At 34.5% G+C, this 13,703-nt stretch overlaps 1 protein-coding gene across 1 annotated transcript in view; it reads left to right on the forward strand.

The window, feature by feature from the left end:
* The window catches only part of LOC108373345 (probable low-specificity L-threonine aldolase 2), a 15,740-nt gene extending 2,645 nt beyond the window's left edge, over positions 1 to 13,095 (forward strand). Inside the window, exons 2-6 of the mRNA XM_017629221.1 lie at positions 3,434 to 3,694; positions 6,046 to 6,120; positions 11,555 to 11,966; positions 12,353 to 12,489; positions 12,706 to 13,095. Coding sequence (XP_017484710.1) covers positions 3,487 to 3,694; positions 6,046 to 6,120; positions 11,555 to 11,966; positions 12,353 to 12,489; positions 12,706 to 13,025 — 1,152 coding nt within the window. The 5' untranslated portion in view covers positions 3,434 to 3,486 and the 3' untranslated portion in view covers positions 13,026 to 13,095. The remainder of the gene's footprint in view (positions 1 to 3,433; positions 3,695 to 6,045; positions 6,121 to 11,554; positions 11,967 to 12,352; positions 12,490 to 12,705) is intronic.
* The last annotated feature ends 608 nt before the right edge of the window (positions 13,096 to 13,703 follow it).

Consider the following 13,703-nt stretch of genomic DNA (forward strand, 5'->3'; position numbering starts at 1 on the left):
TGTTGCTGAGCGTTAAACTGGGTGTTATAAGTAAGACTAGAATTATAAGCTTATGAAAATACCAGAGTGAATCAAAATTTAAGTGAACCAAAAATAAATTGAATCAAAAACTTTGGCACAGTAATTTTTTGAAAATATTCGCATATATTTTGTATGGCCATTTTTTTTTGTTCTGACTTTGTATAAAAAACATATGTATTTCATAATCTATAACAAAATTCACATAAATCAAAGATTCAAACTTTGTACAAAATTTAGAAAAAATCAACTTATTTCCTAGCCCACAGAATAAATTCAAAAATATACCAAACTTAGGAATAATTAAGAAGTTTGAAACGATGCACACAAAGTCCCCATCGATACGAGTGCCTCTAGTGCAGAGGTTCCCAAACTTTTTTTTGCACGTAGACCCCTTTCAAAAATTTACTGGTTTCGGTGTACCCTGGGGTGATACATTTCTAAATATTCCCAAAGCTCGTAAAAAAATTAAATGTGAATTTGCATCTCGGGTGAATTCAAAAACTAAACTCAGAGTGGCCAAAATAAAAGTAAAATATTTTCTTGTATTCTGTTTATAAAATAATGTGATTACACACTTGTAGGTTTTAAAAAATAGAGCTCATAAATACATCAAAATAATCTCTCGCTCGGAAGAGTTATATTTTTTAAGAGCACTGCGAGCGCTAGCGTTATTTACATTATCTTCATTATAACCTCATCAAATGTTCGGCTCACTCATGACTTTGCACGTGGAGTATATGCAAAATAGTTTATTTATCGCTCCGAGTTTTAAAGTGAAACGAGAAATATTTATCACATTTTTAAAACATCAAAACGGCTAAGCTTTTTACGCCAAACTTTAAATTCAGAAACTAACAATAGAGAAAAGAATGAGTTTAAAAAAATCGATGACAAATAACCAAGCAAGCAAGAAGTACAAAATGTGTTCCACCATCTCATCATCTTCAAGGCAAGATGGGAAAATGGACTTGTCATTTACGCCTATCACAGTCAGGTGTTTGTGCCACGTGAAGTGACCAGTCAGCTAAAACTAGTTGCGAGTCGAGGAATGCCTGATCTGAGCCAACTCTGACCAAATGATCAGATGACTCATAACCAGGTACTCCAGAGTGACCTGGCACCCAGAGTAAAACAACCTCGTTATGTTCACCATCATATTTTAGTCGAGACTTGCATTGCCGAACTAGTTTGGAAGTACTTAAATAGAGAGCTGGTCAATGCCTTAAGTGCAGCTTGGTTGTCACTGCAGTCACGTAAACTCCTTCCCCTTAACCTATGTTCCACCACGTAGTCCATGGCTTTGAGTATTGCATTTACCTCAGCCTGGAAGACTGAAGCATATTCCCCTACAGAAAAGTGAATGTTATCTCCATTAACCTCGAAAAAGACCCCAGATTATGACCCAGAGTCAGTTTTGGAGCCATCAGTGAAGATTCGACAATGCCTGAGTCCGGTCTCAGTGATGGAATCAAACCAGCATTAGTCTCAGGGACGGTAATTTTTGTCAGATTTCAAAAATTTTCAAACTGTCGCTTTTTTGAACCAAGGTTGATTAATTTATCGAGTTTGGTAGAAATTGATAAAGTGGTTACCGACATACNCGAGTCCGGTCTCAGTGATGGAATCAAACCAGCATTCAATCTCAGGGACGGTAATTTTTGTCAGATTTCAAAAATTTTCAAACTATCGCTTTTTTGAACCAAGGTTGATTAATTTATCGAGTTTGGTAGAAATTGATAAAGTGGTTACCGACATACACGTATGTAGGCGTAAATGGGTGGTGCCACGCCCATTTTCCCAAAGTAGCATTTTCTGCTGAGAGGTCAGCATTTTCTGCTGAGAGGGTATATATCTATTTTGAGTAAATTAGCTTAAATAGTTACTAATTTATCGCAGTTTTCGTATTTCTGTAAATTACCGTTATATGGGAGGTGGTCATGGCTCTTGTCTTATTTAAAAAAATTTTCAAAGAGTTTCTGAGGCTCTAAGCAATGTTCGTACAGATTTTGGTGGGGATTGGTGAAGGGACTACAGAGATACAGCTTCTCATCATAAGTGGGCGGTGCCACGTCCATTTTCAAAAAATTTCATAACTGTCTTATTTTATGCCAAAATTCTACTCCATGTACAAACTTTCAACAATTTGGATCCAATATTTGCGGAAATATCGTAGTTGTTGCATATTTCGAAAATACCGTTATATGGGAGGTGGGCGTGGTTATTGTCCGATGTTGTCCCTTTTCAATCCCAACCTACCTTGGATAAAGGGAAACTTACCTACCAAGTGGATATATCTCAGTTTTTTCTCGAGTTATCGTGTATACGGACAAACGGGCGAACGGACAGACGTGGCTTAATCGAGTGCTCTTTTCATTCCGAGCATTTATGTGAACATCTCTCTATATCTATATCGATTACTTTTGACTGTTACAAGCAACCGTTATGCGAACAAAGTTACAATACCCTTGTGCACTAGTGCGCTCGGTCTGTGTAACTTTTATCAAACGTCAATTTCGATTTTTCATACCGCATATTAATCATCTCTAGTATGTAAATCGAAAAAACGAATACTTGGTATCCATTCAGTGCACATAATTTAAAATTTTGTAAGTCAATGCTGATATTTGGTATACATACATATATGAACGTAGAGCTTATAGCTAACACATTGCCATAGTTGTGTTCCGCTTGGCATAATCAGAAATTTATTTACTCTAATAATGTACGTACATATGTAAATTATTATTTTTCCCATAAGCAAATTTGTGATAGTAATAAATGTAAATATTTAATTGACATCCCTTGTCAGCGTTGCATTGCATATGCAAGAGTGAATTTTATAGTAAAATTGATAATGCTCGTAGCTAATCTTGTTTGAATCTATTTGAGTACTTCAAATATTTACTTAAATTAATTCAAACCAGATTAGCAATATGTGACATGATTATCAATTTTACTATAAAATCCGCAAAGGCTTTGAACGTCAAACCAACGTTCACATTGCAGAAAATGAATTTTTCGATTTTTGCCCGAAGCAGTTTTGGACCAGCCCAAATAAAGCTTCCGAGTCGTTTTTTTTCTTTCGCCAATTGGAAATGCGAAGTGATGCCAAGACCTTCTCCACTTGGTATTTACATCGCAAAGGAGGTCACCTTCTTCGTTTACCAAAACCAGCGTTTACTCAACGAGTACTTTCAGGACTTGTGTTCATTCGTACAATGACTAGGCCAGTGAAATTGCTGTAATTATTAAACTGGACAAATTCTACTTATCAAGTTTATTAATTGCATAATGGAATCTCCAAAAATGTAAATTTTGAGTTAAAACTCCATATTATTAAACATGCGCTATGTATTACTAAGAAATTAGTATTTCTACTGCATTTTATATAATGTTATTTAATTGTCCACAGATCTGCAAAGAACAAAAGAATTTCGGGTTTATTGGTTAACCGATTAAATAAATATGACTGAATACGTGATCGATATACGTTCGGATACCGTGAGTGTGCCAACTCCAGAAATGCGCAAGGCCATGTTCGAAGCAGTTGTTGGTGATGATGTTTATGGCGAGGATCCAACTGTAAATGCCTTAGAGGAGAAGGCGGCTAAGTTATTTGAAAAGGAGGCAGGCCTTTTTGTACCCAGCGGCACTATGGGAAATTTGTTAGCATGTGAGTATTCAATCGATTAGCCGCACGTATATGTATGTATGTGTGTATGTATGGATGCATATCATAAGGAATGCCAACTTAGTGACATAAGAAAGAATTTCAACTTATACATAAAACTTCGTATTCACGTTAAACCACTAACTTCCTTGCGTAATTCAAAGTTAGTAACATAATACAAAAGGGAAGGTAGTTCCATTTAATGGCACTCGTTGTTGTTGTTAACTATTTGACTTTTAATAAAATTATTGCACTTAATCGAATTCGTGCTACCTGATCACTAGAAGTAATATTTTTTTTTTTAAGCAGAAGATTTCATCAATCCACTCAAAAATATAAAATAGAATAATTTTAAAATTTTGTCGGCTATATCATTTCGAATATAGGGTTAACGAAACTGTGTTTCAGAACGCATGAACAAAGTGATCAAAATTATATTTATGTTAATTGTTTATCGGAGGGCGGCCTTTAAAAGCCGACTTCAAGTCCAATATTATAAAAAGGTTTTATTTGGGAATAAAATTCTTTTAAATTAGATTTTTAAATCGCAAGATTGCATTCTAAATAATAAAATGTAAAATGTTATTATAAAATAAAAACATAACTGTTTACATTTTACAGCAAAATTCTTGATACACCACATCTTTTTTAAATACTCACAATATTTTGCAAGCTAAAATTTATTTGTTATTTTCTACGCATCTTCCTCCATATAAAAAACATGCACTCATACTTTGTATTTGTAACACGTTAGCGCCACAGCCGGCAATGGTAGACTTCCAAGCGTACTTCTAAGAAGAAGTTTCTCCTAAAAAAAAAAAAACAATTCCGTTCGGAGGTATACTTCAATCGAAAACAAACTTTCACTATATAAGAAAAAAAGTCGGCATAAAAATGTAAATTTTGTAATTTGGGCTTCGCATATCACTTGGTTTGCAAAAGTCCCGCGCCATAGATCTTGCGTAGAAGAGTTCGTTCGAAGGATTCCAAAGCATTTTCATTTTGATCAGAGCCTGATATCTTTTTGTCGCTCTGAACATCAATTGCTTAGAGATATTTCCAGTCTGACATTATTTATAATGTCAACGTTGAATCAAACGCGAAAAAGGCCATATATAAAAAAAATGCCTCGCAAGTCCCCAAAGCCTTCTCATCCCTGTTAGATATCATCCATGTTTCTGCTTGTTCAACATTTTTGTACAGTGTGTACTAAATTAGGATTACCCTCCACATTTTTGGATAAAATCTACTCTCACTGACTTACGCGATGTTTACGATTTTTCTTGGTTTTGAATTTAATTAGTTACTAGTTATACGCGCATACTATAAGATCTTTGATATGAATTAACTTGTTATTTGATCCTGAAGTTTTCGTTGGTCATATTACTTAATCTTGTTCAAATAATAAAGGATACAGTAGGCACCTTAATAACAAAATCTAGCCAAAATTTAAAATAATGAATACAAATTTTGTCGATGTATTGTGGAACGTCATTCCTGGTCAAATTTGTATTTGGAGACAAACCGGTTTCGACGTTTTGCCACCTTCAGTGTACTTATTCGTTTCTGGTATTTAAATTAAATTAATAATTTATGCTTAGTATGTAAGTAGTTACGAGGCTTCTGATTTATTAGATCAAATAATATTTAAGTTACGTAGATACCCTTTATCCATATCAACAAAGGCACACCTTTTTCGAGCAAACACAATGTTGTCGTCGCCAAGCCATAAGTGAAAGGCATATGTATAGTACATATATTGTATGTAAGTAATCAAAGAAATTATTACTTAAAATTGCCATTGCGCTCTAATTCCATAAGCACTTAAAACCACATACCGCATATAAATATTTCAAACAGGGAATTTTAACGCCTCGCTCTAAAGTGATATTTCTTTATAAATTTCAAGTAAACCTCGCTTAACAGAATGCAGCCTGCAATGCTTTTGTTGAAATTGCTGTAATGGTTGTAGTGGCTGAAGCTTCTGATGCTGTTGGCGCCAAGGAATGTAATTCACTTTCATGGTTTCTGAACCTTCACACTGAGTGTGTACGCTCGCCACATGCCACTAAATGTAGATATGCTTACTAGGTACATACCTACATATATGTATGTATAACTACAGGTGTGCAAACTTGCAAGTGAGTGTGATTGTTGATGTGGGTCTGCATTTGCAGGTGTATCCTTCTGGTGCTTGCTTACTTCTAAAATTTCGCCAGAAAATCAACAAATTTATGTTCCCTTCGCAAATTCATACATACCTTTGCACACACACATACATACGCATACATTCATCTACATACATACATACATAGTATATCATATTCTTATCTTGCCACTTTTATACTTTTCAGGTATGGTGCACTGTCAACAGCGTGGCTCGGAAGCAATTGTGGGTGATTTATCTCATGTATATCTCTATGAGCAAGGTGAGTTTCATTTCCTGAAAAGTTGAGAAGCGCTGAAATTAAAAGTTTCAAATAAAAAATGAAAAGGAATAAAAAATTTTTATGTATATGAGGAAATACTAGAAGTAAAGCGAGAAGATACATATATTATAGAATAAGGGATTGGCAGTTTCTGAGCACGAGTGAATAGTACAAAAGCAGTGTAAGGCACAAATAATGTTCAGTGTATTGCTGAATATATATGTGTGTGTGTGTGTTGTAGTTGCAACGTATCAGCCTGCCGAACATAACACCGGATATGCGAGTATAAATGCCATGCCATCCCATGTTACCTATATCCGATAACATCTACACGGTACCGCGCACATACTTGCATTCATATGTATGCACACGCGCTTACATACTTGTAGCCTTTCAAAATCCATACATACATACATACATATGTACGGCACAACGCTTAACTTTTCACTCTGAACTTTTCCTGTTTTGTTGTAGTCATTAAAATGCGCACAATAATGCAATTTGCTACAGGAAAAATGGCTGGAAGTAACAGTAGTCGTTTAATAGCAACAAACATGGAAAAATAAACATGAGCCAGTTTGTTCAGAAAAGAACGAAAAAATTCACTCATCTGACACAAAATTATAAACTTTCCAATACATATGTACATAAATACACAGCCACTTGCATATGTACAGCAGTAAGGCCGAAACATACATTCGTATTTAGTTAGCCGGCATATCCATGTACATACATATGTAAGTACATTAGGGCGCACAGTGGTCGGGGAAGCGATGTTTTACACGGAAAATTAAAAGGGCTGTTACGATTATAATAAAATAACGGTATCGTAGTATTGTGGTAATGCTAAATCCGAATATGCCATAAAATGTAATGCCAATTTCTCCAAAATTAAGATTTTTTTTTTTTTTTTAAAATACCACTGGTTACGTTTTCTGACATGCTGATAACGAATTTTACGAAAATTAAAACCTTGACAGTTGACACCTGTCAAATTGTCTATGAATTTTTCTAAAAATAAGACAATATTTCCAAAAATGCCACTGATTAAGTTTTTAGACATGCTGATCACGAATTTAAATTCAAATTAGGGCTGTGCTATTATTCGGTTACTCGAGGAAGTTGGTTAATCAGTTATTCGATTAATCAATTACTCGAGTAATCAAGATTTTGATTACTCAAAACGAATATTAATCGAGTTACTTGATGTATGATCACTCAAAAAAATTTATTTTGCTCGTTAAAAGAGTTTGATTTGGAGAATGCTTATTTTGTGTTTTACATTCTGTATATGAAAAAAATATTTAATTTTAATTTTTGAAAATAGAAAAGTTGTTTTCAAAATATCAAGGAACTTCATCTGCTTTATATGTAAAGAGTACTTTGAAATGTTGACTACTCATTTTACTCATAATGTTGATTTATCATAAAGAAAATTACTCAAATATTTTCGTTTTTGGTTAATCAAAATCTTGATTACTCGAGTAACTGAACCTTTGAGTAATAATAATTTACAATTGATCGAATAATCGAGTTATTTACTTTATGATTAATTAAAATTTTGAATAATCAATTAATCGCACAGCCCTAATTCAAATTAAAGATTTGAGAGTTGACAGCTGTCAAATAATTTTTCTAAAAATAAGCTAATTTTTTTTTTTTAGATGCTACTGATAAGGGTTTTAAACACGCTAGTCACGCATTTACGTCAAATTAAAACCTTAAAAGTTTATAACTGTCGAAGGGGCTGTCAATTTCTCTAGAAATAAAGAAGAAAATTTCCCAAGTATTAAACGTACTATGTTTTAAGTCTCACTGATCTCGAGTTCTGTACCACATTCAGACTTACGGTTGACAACGGTCATATCAACTGTAATTTTCAGTTGAGCAATGCAATATATTTGTTCAGCAAAATTTGATTTACCATATGCGAGGAAACATATCTAAAATGAATTTATGATCAAATTATGAAATAGTCACAATAATTATACATAAAAATTAGGTATGGTTCGGGCCGTCTGCTAAATGTTCAGCCCAAGCAATTCAATCTAGGCCCTACAGTTTTTTTTAAGACTTTTTTATTTTATACGAAATTTGTAATTACCTAAACTTCAGTTTTCTCATTTTTAAATAAAAGGTTTATTTGCGTGTACGATTTTCTTGTTCGCGTACACAAAAATCCAGAAAAGTAGGCGAAATTGAGAGACCAAACTGACATTTCATTCTGATGAAAAGCTGCTAGTTTCTACTGAAAAAATATTTGCCAGCAGCCATTTGCCAGCAAGAAAAACAGCTGATCAAAGTCACTTGTTCTCAATTTATGAAAATATGGAATTTTAATTTAGATGTAGATTTAGATTTATTATTGATTTTTAAGTTTGAAATAACTCATTAGAACTGCATATGTATCGAAAGAAAGCAAATACCCATTTACTCAAGTTTGTTTGGCAAATTGCTTTAGGAAAACTTTTAATTTATATTGTTTTCATGTTTTCTGTTTTATGCTTTTGTATGTAAACAAAATTTCGATCAGCTGTACTAAAAACTCGCAAGTTTTTGCTAGTTTTGCATTCTCTTACTCTTGCTAACATTTCTCTCTTTGAGAGAGATCAGATAAAAATTCATTAGAATTTTACTGCTGAGAGTTTTCTGCTGGAAGGTTTGAATTTTTGCATGGCGCATTAAATAGATGAAGTAATAAAACAGCTTTCTCGCTTTATTTTCTGACATTCGTCTCCCTTATAGTCAGATTTTATAAGCAAATTTTTAAATAAGGCAGTGTCAAAATCCTTCTTCTCGCTCTAATTACTTTAACTGTTATAATTCCACCACTTAATTTTTAGAAATTTTGGACGCCATATTAGATTTTGCATTTTGAATTTTTAAAAACGAGTTTGAAATTTGTAATGAGCGAACTTAAGAACCTCTGAATACCAAATTTCATGAAAACTCAGACATTTTTTTAATTATTGGACGCTGTATTAAGTTCTTTATTGGATTGTTGAAAACTGACTTTATTAATATAATTCAATATTATATTATATTTTATGTCATTTGGAACAATTGCTAGTGATAGGACATATCGGAATAAGAATTGCATTTTTCCGGTTAATTTATCACAGTTTTAAAATACGCCTTTTCGCGTATGGCGTGGCTTATCCGACCACTGAGGATCGGGCCAATTTGTATGGGAGATTTTGTAATTCTAAGCAAATTTGCCGAAGAAACTATGGGCTAAAAATCAATTGGGAGTTTGCCAAACTGTGAAAATACATTTCCTAGCATTTTGATGTAATTTCGTAAAAAAGTGCTTCAATTTTGTATAAAAACATGCTATAAGGGGTTTTTTGGTATGCAAAATCCATTTCTACACTTATCTTCTTCTTAAAACTTCCCCCAGAGGTCGCAATAGTGAAAACTTTCACATTTTCTTCGAAACCTATTTTCGCAATTTGGCAAACTCCAAATTGATTTTAGACACATTTGCTTAGAATTACACGTCGAACCCTCCTATGCCATACGCGCATAGTCAAAAAGTATTGACCCACCATAATGTACATATATGTACATATGTATGTATATGCTGGTCGGAGATAAAAAATGGGGCAATAAAAAATTTATTTTTGATGTAGTGCAGTTTGTAACTCTTTGGACTCCCGCTATGGTCTCGGTAGATTTGAATGTTGGCGGTGTTGAAGAATGCAACGAACTGCCGCAAGCGTAACTGAAAATGGTGAAAAAATATCTAAAGTTGTGTCATCCACTAAAGAATGGTTAATCGAAAAAACGAGAAAAGTTTGCATGGATTTTAGTGAATTTCGAACTCCTGTAACAAAATTAGTTGGCAACAAATTTAGATGGATTATACATAAACATCACTCGTTAACTCTTTGTTAATTAATAAATAAAGGCAAAGATGTAACGTACTCTTGAGGGTGCGTTTTTCACCTGGGACTTTGAGAATGCTGTTATAAGAATTCTGGAAAAATTCTAAAAACATTGGCATGCAAAGCATGTTGCACAAATCTAAGAATACTTTGTATGTTTGCACTTACGCTTTCTCGTCGCCTTTGCGAACAGAGCCTTTGCCCTGCCCATCTTTCTTTGACAACTGCTATGGTGACAGATTTTTAGAGAAACTAGGCAAAGGGTGGTTTGTGTCAATTTGTTTATCAAAGGGGGTTTTCCAGAAGTTAAGAAACTGTAAAGATCTGGCCGATGGTGGTTTGTTTGGTGGCAGAAATCCAAACTGATAAGGTGCAATTATTTGGTTCATGAAGCGCTTCAGTCTTTCATACAGTACTGCCCATAAGAGCTTAGACGCACTTCCAACCACTTGGCCAACTATTTATCCTCAAGGTTTTCGGAAGGTTTTTTAACAGGTCTATTCAGCACTAGTAACCTTTTTCGCATTATGTGGAGTCTTGTAAAATTGTTAAATTTTGCTACCAGCTGGAAGCACGATACTGCCCCATGAAGTATGCAAAACCATTATTTCATAGCTGAATCGCTACTATATTGATAGAGTTGCCAATATAATTGTGGTTCTAAAAAATGGTAAACATTTTTGGTAATAACATTTTCCGCTAACAAAATATTCGGTAACGTGCAAGATATGCCTGTAAATGTGGCCTGAGATTGTCAACTATCTCTAATTGAGTTACTTCTGTCAGAGTACAGCACGTCTAAAGCCGAATTTCCACTAGGCAATAATATGACAAAAAATTAAGTTCATTTAAAAAATACCATGTGGAAACAGACATAATGACTATTTTTAAAAATGTAAGGCTGCCTTTACACGGGTCGATTTCCGACGACTGGAAAATCGACCCACCAAAACACTTACATTTTACAATTGAATGGCCATTTACATTGGTCGATTTTAGTTGAATGACAAAAATCGACACGTGTTAAGGCACCTTAAAGGCACGGGTTTTGTTTTATGCCCAACATTGTCATTAAAAAGTTTATCATTTAATGCCTAGTGGAAATTCAGCCTAAGCTATGGTTCACGTAATTGAATTTAATTGTTAAAAAGACATATATTTCATGATTTGACCTTGCCTTGTCTTTATTAAAAGTTTTGTACTTTCTTTCAAACAATATAAACTATGTCAATGCTCCTGAGTTGAAAAGAAAATTATTTGTGTTAAAAATTTGTCTGCTACTTTCGAAAGGGCTTTATATGGGAACAATTTAAGTTATGTGGGAAATCCTATTTATCAGAAGAGAGCATCTTCAACATAAACCATAATTTTTAGGATACTTCATTTATTTAATTTTTTTAATGCCATTATTCATGCTTAATCTATGACGCTGCTTCCAGTGGCATTTGTACATACACCCACATGCATTCGTACATAAATATGCACTTACGTCTACAATGTATTAGTCTAATACCGTCTCTCTTCTTTATTTATTCTTCTTTCTTTAGGTGGAGCTGCTCATATCGCTGGCGTGCAATTAGCCACACTTCCAAATAACGAGGATGGCACCTTCTGTCTCGAAGCGTTGCGACGCAAGGTGCGCCTAGAGGATGATCATGAGCCAATTACTTCGTTGGTAATAGTTGAGAATACACAAAATATATGCGGCGGCAAGGTAATACCGCTGCAGTGGCTCGATAAGCTGGCCGCGTTACTCAAGGGCGACAAACGGCTACATCCGTACGGCAAACGGATTGCTCTGCACATGGACGGTGCGCGCATCTTTAATGCCGCAGAAGCGTTGCAGGTGCCTGTGGCGCGAATTGCGCGCGACTTCGATTCGGTTAATTTTTGTTTGAGCAAAGGACTATCGGCGCCGGTGGGCTCCATACTGGTGGGATCAAAATCCTTCATTAGACAGTGAGTGGAGCGTATTTAAGAGGGGGAAAGCAATAATGAAATAAAAGGTGGGTGTGTGTTTGAGTGGGATGATGTGGCAATAATAGATTTGCGTTGAGTGTGAACGCAGGCGATTGCTAAGTCTAAGGCGATTGCTTTTGCGCCAGTTGCCAATTTGATTGGTTCTAAATAGGAAACTGTAAAAATGAATGTATGCATGTACGAATATTTTTTTTAACCAACTCGATATTTTGCATCGAAAGCACTTACATACATTGCAAAGGAGTTCGCTTACAGTTTCTGCACCTTTTGTTTTCATTCTGCTTTCTTAATCGTCGTAATTCGTTTTTCTTTTTTTTTTAATGGGACTTCCTTTCTTATCTTTCTTTTTCTCAACAACGTTGCAGCGCTCGCCGTCTGCGCAAAGCTTTAGGTGGCGGCATGCGGCAAGCAGGCATACTGGCTGCTGCAGGAATCGTAGCCTTGGATACAATTGTGCCTCGTCTGCGAGCAGATCATGATAGGACTCGACGCATTGCTGAAGGTAACTAATTTTTGTCGTGCACATTTATCATTAAACCTATACGACTTTTGGTAGTTAATAAATGAAGTGGAAATTGGCAAAGCAGGAGAGTGTCTTCAATATAAAATGGCTTTGAAATCTGTCTAGACAACTGCACCTTTTTCAATCGACAATTAATTTTTATAATATATTTTTTTAATATATATGTATAACCATTTGATTTCATTTCCTTTTCAGCCATTCACAAAACTCAAAGTCCCAATGTCACTGTAGATTTACCCAACGTTCACTCGAATATTTTACTAATTCGTCTACCAAATGCGAAATTCGGCGCAAGTGAATTTGCCGAGCGTTGCGCTAAAGTCACGCGGGAGGAACTGGCAGCTGGTGTGTTTAGTGCAAACAAAGAGCAGGGTATTGTGTTGCAAGTGAGTGCACGCGATTGGGAATTCGCACGAATTGTGTTGTACCACCAGATTAGCGATGCAGATGTCGAATTGGCAATTAAGAAACTCAATTACATTATAAGTGAAATCGATGGCCAACCAGCGGCTTAATTTTAATATGACTTTCGAATGCATATATATTGTGTGTATATTCAATAAATACGGTAATAGATTTACATAATTGGAGACTGCCCCATTACATTTTTACTGACATACCTGTGCGCAAAAAATTTGCAAAATAGATCAAATATCAAGAGACATTATAATCAATGAGCTTCATAGCACAGAGGTGACTATGGTTATAAGCACAGTTCTTCTGGTAAAGCAGTTTAGGCAATATCTTGTTTTTTTTTTTTTTTATACAGTGAATCAAAAATTTTAGGCACAGTGATTCTTTTGAATCCTTGACAATATTTACTTACACTTTGTAGAATTACTCTGCGTTAGTTGATTTTTTTAAATATCCTCAATGCTTTTCATGTAAAATATTGTCAGTTTACTTTGCATCAAAATATACTTTATACTAGCAAATACCCGGGCGTGCTTCACTTAATTAAATTTTTCAAATAGGTGGCCACCCCCTCAAAAATATTTCGGCAGTAAAATTTTCTAAAAATCTTTAGTTTTATATCCATATTGCATTATTTAATTTATCCTATTAATTAAATTAAATTAAAAATTTCAAACAGGTGGCAACCTGCAACAAAAATTTGTTCAGCTGTAGGATTTTTTAAACCTTTTTTTGTCAGCCATATTGCAATATTTAATTTATCGTATCATTATATTTAA

Source organism: Rhagoletis zephyria, unplaced genomic scaffold, assembly GCF_001687245.7.
Source record: "Rhagoletis zephyria isolate East Lansing unplaced genomic scaffold, Rhagoletis_zephyria_1.1 Rzeph_scaffold_06619, whole genome shotgun sequence".
NCBI lineage: Eukaryota > Metazoa > Arthropoda > Insecta > Diptera > Tephritidae > Rhagoletis > Rhagoletis zephyria.